This window comes from Leptonychotes weddellii, chromosome X (genome assembly GCF_054177405.1).
Source record: "Leptonychotes weddellii isolate Sample4059 chromosome X, ASM5417740v2, whole genome shotgun sequence".
NCBI classification, from domain to species: Eukaryota; Metazoa; Chordata; class Mammalia; order Carnivora; family Phocidae; genus Leptonychotes; species Leptonychotes weddellii.
The window spans coordinates 53,776,243-53,789,043 of NC_138385.1; the positions used below are offsets into that span (position 1 = coordinate 53,776,243).

Here is a 12,801-nt window from a genome sequence, read left to right on the forward strand (position 1 = left end):
GCGCCTGGGTGGCTCAGTCAGGGGCGCCTGGGTGGCTCAGTCATTAAGCGTCTGCCTTCGGCTCAGGTCATGATCCCAGGGTCCTGGGATCGAGCCCCGCATCGGGCTCCCTGCTCCACGGGAAGCCTGCTTCTCCCTCTCCCACTCCCCCTGCTTGTGTTCCCTCTCTCTCTGTGTCTCTCTCTGTCAAATAAATAAATAAAATCTTAAAAAAAAAAGAATTAAAATAAATTGCTGTAACAGGTGACAGAAATATGAAAAATACTGTCATATTTTCTCAAAGTATTTACTTAGTCCTATTAATACTAATTGTTTAACTGTTAACTAGTCCTATTGTTTTGTTTAAATAATAGCATGTAACAGAAAAGTAATACAGGAAAACATAATTTTAAATAAACATCTACTTTCATATTTTTATATTAAAGTAATAACACTTTTGCACAATTATTTATTATGTATTAAAAGTCTTTTCATCTAGTATAGCTGTGTCCTGTGTTGGCGCTCTAAAGGTTGGTCATCCCAACGGTATAGTACCATTTGGATGGGGGAACAAAATATAAAAACAGGTAATATTTGTAAATTATATAGACAAGAAACTGGTAAACTGTGGTGCCTTCTGTGAAAGATAAATTAGTGGGTGGAATAAGCCAGAGAGGGTTTCTTTTTCTTATTTTTAGAACTTTGTACCTTGTGCATGTACTACCTAGTCCAAAGGGAGAAAAACATTATTAGTCTCACACAGTGATTGCTCAGAGTGAGCTGAGAAAGGTGCTTGCAGGCGCATAGGGCTCAGGGTTCCCACTGGAAACAATGTGTTAAGAACACGTGGTTCTTGGGGAACATGCCCAAAATTCAAGATGGCTGCCTGGTGGATGACTGATTCAGATGAGCCTGATGAGGTGAGCTGGTGCCCAAAACTGAAGGGTCTGCTAACCCCCACGAATCAGTATGAATTTGTTTTGTGAAGGAAGCCATTAGAGGGTTTTAAAGAAAGGAATATAATTATGTGATTTATGACTAAGAGATCCTTTTGGTTGTGTGAAGAATGTGGGGTAGCCCTGTTGCGAGGACCTATTTCTGTAGTCTTGGTGAGTATGGCTGTTTGGGTTTAAACTGTTCGCGTGGTAGCACTGAATGAGGATGTGGAGGCACATTTAGACATGGTGCGACTTTGGGAAGTGGCCCTGATAAGACCTGCTATAGATTATGGATTGCGGGGAGGGGGGTGCATAACATGGATTACTGCTGTTTCTGGGCTGGGTAGCTCAGAGCGCCTCTTTCTGGGATGGAGAACACTAGGGCATTGGTGGACTGTGGAGCAATAAGAAAGAGTTCTCTTTGGGACACTTGAAGCCAGAGATGCATGTTTTTTTGAAAGTCACTCAGGTTATTGCGTGGAAACTGGGGAGGGGAGGGCATCTGTGAGGCAAAGTGACAGCCCTGGGTGGGCCTCAGCAGGGACAGAGAGGAAACTACTCAGGGAAAAGGCTGGAGGGGCTCCAGCAGAGAATCTTGCAGGCCCGCAAAGGCTTTAAGCTTTTCATCAGTAAGAAATGGGCGACAATGACAGGGCTTTGAGCATGATGAGAGTTGACCAAAGGCCTGCTTTGTGGAGAGCAGGCTATAAGGTAGAGTTGCCAGATTTAGCAAATAAAAATACAGAATGCCAAGTTAAATTTAAATGTGAGATCAACCACAAGTAATTTCGTAGACAAGTATAGTCCATGTAGTATTGGGGCTATACTTTAGCTAAAAATGTATTCGTCGTTCATCTGACAAATTTAACTGTTATTTACCCAGGCAACCCTATCACAGGGGCAGGTGGAGGGAGCCCCTGCGGGCATTGCAGGGAAATGGAAGGGGCCAGAGCAGCCGCAGGAAAGTGTGAAGAGGGGTCCCAGAAAAGACAAGGGTGACCCATTTGGTACATTTTACCGGAGAACAGCTCTATGAAGACGAGCTTCTTGGCTCTTCCAAGTGTTGGCCGAGGGTTCCTCAGGGAAGACTTACCCGTCTCTTCCAAACCTCCCGAGCCCGCGGCTGGCTCCACCGCTAGCCCTGCTGCCCTCCGACTCCACGGCGCGGAGCAGCAGCTGAAAAGCAGCAGCCCGCGGGGCCGCGCTCTAACCCCGCCTTCCGCACCCCGCAGGGGTGGAGCCTGAGCGAGGAGCCTGCGAGCAGCCCTCTCTCCCCGGATGACGAGCGGCAGGATAATATGGAGTCCGGCAAGATGGCGCCTCCCAAGAACGCTCCGAGAGATGCCTTGGTAAGTGCGAAGGATGAGAGGCGGGGCATGAAGCTCGGCGCGGCTGGCGTCTTGGGAGGCAGGCCCTGGCGGAGGGCCTCCGGACGGGCTCGCGTGCCCGCTTCGGCCCAATAGGGGCGGCCAGAAGGAGTGGGATACGGGGGTGCCCTGGACCCCGGGGCGTTTCTCCCGCAACCCTGGCAGCCCCGCTAGGGGGAGGCTTGCGGCCCGCCAGAGTGCGCAGTCCAGCCACCCGGCTTTGTCTCCTGGACCTTGGGCCCCAGACGCTTTGTCGTCTCGCCAGGTCTGTGAGCCCTGACTCTCGCGTCCACTGTACTGATGCTAGCTTCCCCCATCGCCGCATCCGAAAATGAAAACCAGCCGTAGCCTCCCCTAGCTTTCCCGATGGGAAAGCCAACCCGGGCCTTTTTCTTCTCTCTTTGCCCCCGCCCCCGCCAAAAAATAAAAAGTTTTCAGGAGAGATTACGACGGCTTTTGGTGTGATCCTGACACTCACTTGAGAGGAAAAGCATATGAGTACAAGTCTGGAGCCCAAAAGAAGGGGGAACTTTTATCATAAATATAAATACTACCTTTGGTCCAGTCTTGATTTCCAGTACCTAGATTATGCATCTGGCGTTTTTATTCGAATCCACAGGTGATGGCACAAATCCTGAAGGATATGGGAATTACGGAGTATGAACCAAGGGTTATAAATCAAATGTTGGAATTTGCTTTCCGTAAGTTAACAAAACACCAAAAACTTGCCTAACTTGTGAATTTGAAAACATTGTTTTATTGTAAGAACATTTTCAACTAAACTGCTTGAACAGTTACTATCATAGAATTCAGCCTAAAGCAGTAAAAAAAAGAGCTCAAGCTAAGGGGACAGTAGTATTTATACCGTAGTATCTGTTTAAAATTGGCCATGCAAATAGGACAATTTTAGAACCAAAATTCATAAACTTTCTAGAAGTTAGTAGAACCTCCCATTAAGAAAAGTGACCATAAATATTAAGCTGTTTTCATGTTTAATAATGTTTTGTTCTTAAAGGATATGTGACTACAATTCTGGATGATGCAAAAATTTATTCAAGCCATGCTAAGAAACCTAATGTTGATGCAGATGATGTGAGACTGGCAATCCAGTGTCGCGCTGATCAATCTTTTACTTCTCCTCCTCCAAGAGATGTGAGCAAACTTATCTGAAGTTCATCTTACATAAAATTTCTTAGATTGTAGTTCTAATAAGGATTTTTCTTTTTTTTAGTTTTTACTGGATATTGCAAGGCAGAAAAATCAAACCCCTTTACCACTGATTAAGCCATATGCAGGACCCAGACTGCCACCTGACAGATACTGCTTAACAGCTCCAAACTATAGGCTGAAGTCCTTAATTAAAAAGGTAAGAATCTGTGGTCAGCTTAGTTTTTTAAAAAGGTGAGATGTGTTAGGGGAAATTTGTAAAAAGCAGATTCCTGTAGATAGATTAGTAGGTTAAAGACTAAGATAATTTACTAGGACTTTTTAAATTTATAGCCTTGAAAATACCATCTCTGCAATTAGCTACTATGTTAAAATACAAAACACAAGATCCAAGATTTTTAGAACAAAAAGGAACTTTAGCGTTCATCTAACTCAACAATTTTCACATGAGGGAACTGATCCTCAATTCATCTATGGAATTAGTAGCAAAGCTGGGACTGATTCCCAGGTCTCATAACTCCCAGTATTTACATTTTATCAGTTTTTTGTGGCACCTTATAACAGAGTAAATGGTATACCATCAGGAATTAGACTCACTTTCTGAAATATGACCTAAGGCTCTCCCACCACTGAAAAAGTTCTCCCCACATTCAGCTAGCTGCCTTTGTTGTCCGAAATTCTGCTATAAGAGTACCTTTCTTTTTAGGTTAAGATATTGACTAGTTAAGATTAAAAATCATGAAGATGTTAGCTATTATCCCCAAATAAGACTCTACCCTAAACTTAAATACTATATACAATTTTATATTATGTGTACTCATATCCTTTATATAGATTTATGTTTTGTTTATACTATATATGCTTGTGAAGACCCTAGTTTAAATGTTGGATTTAGAACGGAACAGAAACAGGACATTCTTGCCATGGGTTACCATTAATAATTCATTCCTGGTAAGTTTAGGGGTCAGATCTGAACAATATTAAAATTAATAAGTTTTTTAAATCCCCTAGGGACCTAACCAAGGAAGACTAGTACCACGGTTAAGTGTTGGTGCTGTTAGTAGCAGACCTTCCACTCCTACTGTAGGTAAGTGAGAGAATGAAATGACTTTTCTGTCTGGTAAAGAAGTTCCTCGGCGCTTGATTTTGAACTATAATCCAAGTCAAAAGCTGAGTCAGAAATTCCCAAATGTGTGTTGCCACTGATAACATTTGCTTGTCCTCTAGTAAAACTATAAACATATATTTTATCAGATTTCAAAATGAGAAAGCCACAAGGAGTATCTTATCCCAAATGAGTATAGAATTGGACATTACCCAGCATTGTTGTTGGTATAAACCAGGCACCAAAAAGTTTAAGCTGTGTTCTGCCTTCTATACAAATCAAGTTGCCAAACACTCATGGCAGTAGCCTGCTTATTATCAGAAATAAATTTGAGTAAACTGGCAAGAGAATGCAACCAAAAGAAGTTTAAAATGTACAAGAAGTTGCAAAAAAAATGTACAAAAAGCATAAGTTTATCAAAGAAAAAAATCACTGTTTTTAATACTAATCTTTTCAAGAATAGTAGTATTGATTATCAACTATATTGCCCCTTCAGGCTGTCTCCTGTGCCCTTTGTGACAGGGCTCCGTCATTCTTTGAGCATTTCTTGCTTTCTGGCACAAGATGTTCTAAGCTCACCTTAATTTTCCTTACCCCAGTCCTACAAACAGCCACTTCTCCAAAGAGCTGTGGTTCCTTTGCATGGAGAATGGTATTTAGAAACCATGATTTTTTTTTAATGTTATTGTTTAGCTAATAAAACACAAATGGATTTAGATTTCCTGGTTTTTTGGTCCTATATTCCTGCTGGATTTCTCATGAAGTATTTTCAGACATAACCCTTCTCTTTGACCTGTATTGATTTTTTTTTTTGGCTCTTAGGTTTATAACTTGAGTCCTACAGATGTCATATAGCTCTAATGTAAGCAGCATTTGATTTTTGCAGTGTGTAGATAATCTCTTCATATTCTCATTTCAACATTTTAAGACCAACCTGGTATAATATTAATTGTACACTTCTAATTTACCCGCACGTGACCTTTGTGGACAGAAATTTGCCTATGTAATTTGTGTAACTTTTCGGTCATATACTGTTTATCTGTGGATTCATATTACTTCAGTGAATACCAGTTTTTTAAAAAACTCTAGGCTGTGGTAATCTGTTACACATGTTGTCAAGTTAACCAATTTTAGTTATCAGTTTTGATTTTTATCCCTGTTAGACACTTATTATACGTTTTAGAGATTTTTAATCTAGAATGAGGGAGCTGCTAAACTCTAGTATTAAAGATACAAGTTTTAAACTTTAAAAAAATGAATTTTATAAAGCATTCAGATCTAAGTATGTACCGTGTTCAGTTTTAAAGCTGAAACTCCATACTTACTTAAATGATAGCAAATCCTTATGGTAATGGCCAAGAAAACATCTACCTATTGTGAATTTCCTTGACAAAATAAAATACCTAATACTGTTTCATTAAGCTTCACCAAATTCTTTGAACTGACCCTTAATACATCAGAAAACTTGCCTGGGAATGAAGATATGTTAGAGTAAGGCCTCACCTCCTGAGTTGGGGAGAGAAAGCACTAAAACCAAATTCTTGGGTACCTTTGAGCTTTCTTCCCCCATTCAGGCTTTCTTCCTCTTTGTCCCTAGGGAGGATAGCTGTAGTTTTTTCAGCAACTCTTCCCTGGGCACACTGCTGGTTCCGGGGGAAGGGATGTATGGAAAGCCTGCACCCCCAAAGGAAAAACTAGGAACAGACGTGTTTCCATAAATTTTTTAAGAGCTATAGTTATGATGTCAGTATGTCTTTCTGAGTCTTGCAAAATTCATTCATTAAGCAAAAATTTGTGGAGTACCCATTAGGAGTAGGGCACAAAAACCATATGCTCATTAAGGATAAAGTCTCAGCCAAGGCTTGTAATTTAGTGAACGAGATAAGACACTAATAAAGGCTCTCATACTATGTCAAGGGAATTTCAGAGGCAGGCAATGACTTCTGAGCAAATCAAATTTTATAAAATGGGGTGGTATTTGAGTTGTACCTGGAATAATGGGCAGAATTAAGATGGGGGGGGATTTAGACTAAATTATCTCCAACATCCCTTTCTGCTTAAAAAAGTACCTGGGGGGGCGCCTGGGTGGCTCAGTTGGTTAGGCGACTGCCTTCGGCTCAGGTCATGATCCTGGAGTCCCTGGATCGAGTCCTGCATCGGGCTCCCTGCTCGGCAGGGAGCCTGCTTCTGCCTCTGACCCTCCCCGCTCTCATGTGCTCTCTCTCTCTCATTCTGTCTCAAATAAATAAAAATCTTAAAAAAAAAAAAAAAAAGTACCTGGGTATAGAATAGGAATATGACTTTTGCACCCACCTGGGCACCCTAAGAGGGTCTATTTGATAGGCTTTTGTTAGATGCATGTTGATTTAGCTTCATGAGCCTAGTAGACATTTTCTAATTCTCAGTAAGTGACAGAGATTAAAAATGCCACCTAACGTAAGGAATAGCAAACTTGGGTCTTTATTCTGCTAGCTCATTTAGACACTCAATTTCACAACTTCATGTAGCTAAAATTCAGAGTCAGATGCTATTTGAAGAGCTTTACAGAGATTATTTTAATTTTCACAAGAATCCTATGTAATAGGTACTGCTGTCCCATTTGACAGGTGAGAAAACTGAAGTACTAAAAGATTAAATTTTAAACTTGCCCAAGGACTTTCAGCTAGTACGTGATAAAGCCTGGATTCAAACTCAAGTAGGTAGGCTCCAGAGCCTACTTCTTTACCACTATACTATACTGAATTTTTAGCATCTGAACTATTGAGCTTGTACTTCGCTTATTTCTGATGAGTTTTTTCCTCACCTTTCATTAGTTCTCTGTGTTTTGAAGGTAGTTTCTGATAAGCTAAGGAGTGCAGAATATGAACCCATATAATGAAGTCCTGTAACTAACATGGTCTGTTAATTACAACCACAGCAACCCCGCAAACGTCTGTCCCAAATAAAGTTGCACCTCCAGTGTCAGTGACAAGCCAAAGATTTACGGTGCAGATTCCACCTTCTCAGTCCACACCTGTCAAATCAGGTAACATGATGGGCGGGCGTGGGGCGGTGGGGGGTTTCAAGTGGTTCTTTTTAGAAGTTTTTTTTGAATTTTTAAAATTTGTGCATAATTTGTGATTATAGAACAGTTTGTATTCCTATAGCAAGAATTGTTTTAATATCATACCAGGAAGGTGGCAGTAATGCTACAAATCAGTTCTTCAGAAGGGTCTATGAGCCCACTAAAACTGTGTGAGATTTTACATATATGTAATGTTTTGGGAGAGGAGAGTATTCAGTATGACCATCAGAGTCTTAACACTGAATTAAAAGAAGCTGGGGTCCACAAATCTAAGGCATCTTCAGGGAAAAGCACTTAGGGGTAAAGCTCAAGGAAATAATATAACTTAATGTACATCAAATAATTATACCTTCACTCACTTCATGGAAGGGTACATATAAAGTTGGGATAATACGTAAGTAGAATTCTGTTACAGCATAGTTTATTACTGCTGCATGTATTTCAATTTTACATCTTCTGACATCTAACTGTACACAGTAAACTACTTATAAGGGAAATGGGATTCCTGACCCTGAACATGTGCCTTTAGTGTGTTCCATGAGTCCAGTGCACTGCTTCCCATGGCTAGATACTACCTAAAATTTTAGGTGGTTAAGTTAAAAAAAAAAAAAAAAAAAAAATTTTAATGTTGTACTAGATACTAGCTTAAGTACTAAAAAATTTTGTTGAACTCTTAATGTAGCATGAATACCCAAGTTTCTTCTATGATGTAGTTGCAATTCATGCTATTAAATTATTAGAATTAGCCTTGTTGAATATTGGGTAATTCAGTTTGAGGGTGTTTTCTCCTCTTTACAGTTCCTGCAACAACTGCAGTTCAAAATGTTCTGATTAATCCTTCAATAATTGGGCCCAAAAATATTCTTATTACCACCAACATGGTTTCATCACAGAACATGGCCAATGAATCAAACCCATTGAAGAGAAAACACGAAGATGATGATGATAATGATACTATGTAAGGAATACAATCAAGATGTATTTCAAACATGTAGTTGGTTTGGAGCCCATTATACTGAACTAGAATGTTCTCTATCTTCTCAAGTTTTATCTTAGAAAACTTAAATGTAGCTGCAGTATTTTTCACATTAGCTTAAATTGTTAATTTTTTTCTTAGTTCAAGTAAAAAAGTATTTGTTTCTTGATATTTTGATTACTGTTGAATTCTACCATGACAATTTTATATTTGGAAGCAATTTTCTGCCATGCATCACTGACAGCAGCACTTAAGTTCCAAGTTTCTACAGCCTGATCAGTGGACTAATCTTTAATAGCATAATTTCTCATCTACATTTAAATACTACTTTCTTTTATAAGGTAAAATAGTCACAATTTTTGTTTTCACCAACTTTTTTGACCAAATCTCTAACTTTAGGAAGTATTTTTTGGAAAGGATGGATTTAAAGGGATTCTAAATTTGGAGTGTATTTGTTTCTTGGTGTTCCCTAACCTCCCATGTCCTCAACCCCATTTCTAGATCCCATTCATTTTCTGTACCACCTCTTCCCCATAGGCTTAAGTTTCTCCCAATACTCTTAGAAGGCCAAAACTCGAGTTTAAAAAACATGTAATTCCTGACAATACAGTTTAGTGTCATTTTCCTGTTTTTAAAACCTGCTTTACATGCCTGAAAGTTTGCTTTGCTGTTTTTCTCTCCATACCAGAGCACTTGAGTTTTATCCATTGCCTTTCATGCTGAGCTTTTACTCTGCTTTTAACACAGTTTGGGGTCAGTTACAGTTTATCTTTATATTCCAAGTCGATAATGCCACCATTATTTCACATTTCTAAATTTAACAGAGATGCTATAGCTTAAGATCTGCCTTGATAAGTATATTTACACTGGACCTAGGCAAAAACCACTGAAGAGCAAGTGTTTTTTTTTTTCCTTTCTACCACATACATATATGCTATGATCACTACTGCTTGAACCCTGCTGGATATCATATATGAGATGGGATCAGACCTAAAAATTCTCTAATTGTTTTCCTTCCTCTAGAAGGCCAACAACAAAAACAAGTCGGTGTAATGTGACCTGCACTTATGTGTACTGTGCATAGGTTTCCCAGTAATGTTGCTAAACACCTTTCCCTATTTTCCATTTATACACGTTTAAACATCTTGGTGGGAAAGATTGCAAAGCTTTCAAAAATATAAATAGGCTTGTTTTTTAAGTAAGTTTGACATATTCAATATAGGAATATTGGAGAATTTTCTAAAATAAATTTTCGCATCATAATTTAGAACCTATAGCCAAGGATCCTCAAAACTTATAATACAAGAAAGTTTCATGTTAGGATGGTGCTTGATACATTGAAGAGAAAGAGTCCAGTGACAGAGAAGACATGTCTCATCACCATTTGAGTGTTTTTGAATATTAGGAAAAAGGTAGTATCAAACTTTAAAAACAGATCTGATCATCATAGGAGAAAAATGTTCATTATATAGCATAGGATATCATTACTTGAATGTTCTCAGGGAAGCAGCATGTCAAAAAGCCTAGGTTCTAGTCCTGGCTCCATCATTTACCAACTATGTGACCTTACTTCACCTCTGAGCCTAGTTCTCAGTAATAGGAAAGTAACACCGACCCTGCCTACCTCACAGGGATGTTGTGAGGGTTTAATTAGCATATGTGAAAATTCCTTTGAAATTGTAAAATGGTTTATAACTCTAAGAAATTGTTAATGTATTTGTTCCAAGATTATTAATAAAAAGTTGAACTTACCATTTATCTTTCATTTTTGATTTAAGGGATTCAAGAAAGATGAACAAGACCCAGTAATTCTGAGGCCCAAAAAGCAATTAAGATTTAATGGGTGACTTAATTATAAATCAGGGAATTGCTTGCTTTTATTTGGAATCAGCACGTGACTCATAGTAAAGCAAAAATAAAAATGAATATGGGTTTAAATCTGTTAAAAACATGCTGTCTTTGGTAGGAATTTGTACATATAACTGAGGCACTTGCTAGGTCAGCCAGTTTTCAAATGAAGACTGCTTTATCTTGCAGAACTCCCTTCCCTAATTATGTCTACCTAATATAGCTTCTAGAATGACTTAAGGCAGCTCTTGTCCTCCAGCTTCCAGGTGGAATTTTTTAAAAGAGGTACTGATGGTAAATGTGGTGAGGACACTGTGGTCCCAAGTTCTTCCTTTTACAAGTAGGAAACAAGTGTTTTTGATCTGAGTATGAATACAGGAATACAGCCAGTATGTGGGGAAAAGAGAAAACAATGCACACTGATCCTAAGGAGTCCAGAGTGAAGGGAAGTACTCGAGAGTTAGGAAAGACAACACTAATCAGAACAGCAGGTACAAAGCAGTGTATAATATACTACCATATATATTTTAATTCATATGTATACACACACATGGAAATATGCTTTTTATATGCATTAAGTAGCTCTAGACCAAAGGAAACCAGTCTTAGGGTGGCTGTTTCTAAAGAGGCAAACTGGTAGCTAGGGGCCTGAGGTAGAAAGGTGTCTTCTCATTTTAGACCCCTTTTTGACATTTGTATCATGGGCTAGAGGGAAGCTTTGGATATAAAAAGGAAAACAAGGGAAGCAAGAAACACTGAGCTTAAGAGACTGAATTAGTTTATGACACGAAGATTGTAATTTCTCTGTACAGGCATACACATCTATCATCTGGAGGTTAAAACTGAATTTGCTACACTTACGCCTAACTCTTCGCAATATTTTATCAGTAATTCATAATTCTGTATTAAATCAGGAAGCACATCCTTGTACTATTCTAGTTTCTGTGCTCACAAGTTGTTGTATGTTTTCCTCAACTAGGTTGTAAATTCCTTCAGGACATAATGCTCTTAAGATTTCCTCCATTATGTCCTAAACATGTGTTTCCCCATTCATTTTCTGGATTAATGACCCAAATAAATGGGGAATGATCCTAGAAGCAGAGTCTAGTAGAAAGTACTTAAAAGGTACCATCAGAGATTGATGGATGGATGAATTGGCAGTTGTAGAGTCTAAGTGCTAGGTTTATGGGTGTTTATACAATTCTTTTAATCCCTCTGTACATAATAAAATAATTGGGGGAAAGGTAATCGGTAGGGGGAAAAAAGTCATCAGTATGCTAGAGTTCTAGCCAGGCTGTGACATTAATTTGCTAGATGTCTGGGTAGCACCTCTGGGCCTCCTCTACAAAAAGAACAGACTAGAATTCCTGCTTCTCATACCAGGGTACAGTGTACAGTTAGAGGTATGCAGAAACATGGTACATTTTAAAATTAACTACAACTATGGGGACAGTATTAATTAAAATGCCAATGGATTTTTAAAAATTCAAGCCTTCAAAATAGTTTTGTTTAAAGCAACCATTAACTCTGGAAAGAACAGCAGAAGAATCAAATAATCCTAGGCTAGAAGCAACATTTGTGGGAGTGAGGCACAATGAAAAAGCAGCCTTTGGAATCAGACAAACCTGGACTTGAATCCCTGCATGGCCTAGTAGCTCTGTGATCCTCCAAGAGTTTATTTCTCTTCATACAGGTGAAATATACATCTAAGTATGTAAAATGCCCAGCAGAGAAATTCTGATTAAACATGGCCTTTTGAAATCACATGTTTACCTTTGCTCACTCCCAAAACTCCATTAAAATGGCAGGAAAGAGAAAGGAAGGGAAAGGTACAAGGACAATAAATGAATCAGAATGACATTAGAATCACTTCACAGGAGGTGAAAGGAATCCCCAACAGGGTTACCCCAAAGGGATTTCTTTGGAAAGAGGAAATCCCAGAGCAACAGTTATACAGCAAACCTAGAAAGCAGCCAGGGCAAACTGGAGTGGTAGCACAGAGGACTCCAGGAGGGATTATCTCTAAAAATGAACACACTGGGAATGAATCAGTGACAAGTACATAAGAAGAAGAAAAAAAAAAAACTTTCAAAACTTACTAACTCCAAAGAAAATAAAAAAGTACGTAATAGAATCATAGCGTACAACACAGCTTAGCTGTGACTAGTATTTATAATCACAATGTAGACTACTGGTCTAATCTCAAACTATACTGGGTGAATGAAGAAGGGGAAGTGTATGTGGAACAGAGGCTGTAAGAGAGCTCAATCTTCCCATGTATGAAATTAATATATAGCTTTTTATAAAAATCAAGAAATTAAAAGTATAAGCATGTTACTTAGAAACATGGAGGTAAA

General features: G+C 38.9%; 1 protein-coding gene across 1 annotated transcript; it reads left to right on the forward strand.

Moving 5' to 3' along the window:
* The first annotated feature begins 2,119 nt into the window (after positions 1-2,119).
* TAF9B (TATA-box binding protein associated factor 9b) lies at positions 2,120-10,347 on the forward strand. Its single transcript, XM_006726902.3, has 7 exons — positions 2,120-2,266; positions 2,904-2,985; positions 3,300-3,436; positions 3,516-3,650; positions 4,463-4,538; positions 7,474-7,581; positions 8,419-10,347. Exons 1-7 carry the CDS (start codon positions 2,216-2,218, stop codon positions 8,580-8,582), a joined length of 753 nt encoding a protein of 250 aa, XP_006726965.1. The 5' UTR covers positions 2,120-2,215; the 3' UTR covers positions 8,583-10,347.
* Positions 10,348-12,801: the final 2,454 nt, after the last annotated feature.

Bases quoted from the DNA above. Each gene is read 5' to 3' on its own strand.
- TAF9B (XM_006726902.3), top strand. From the start codon at position 2,216: ATGGAGTCCGGCAAGATGGCGCCTCCCAAGAACGCTCCGAGAGATGCC. The intron at 2,267-2,903 runs GTAAGTGCGAAG...TCGAATCCACAG, and splicing joins ACGCTCCGAGAGATGCCTTG to GTGATGGCACAAATCCTGAA. The intron at 7,582-8,418 runs GTAACATGATGG...TCCTCTTTACAG, and splicing joins GTCCACACCTGTCAAATCAG to TTCCTGCAACAACTGCAGTT.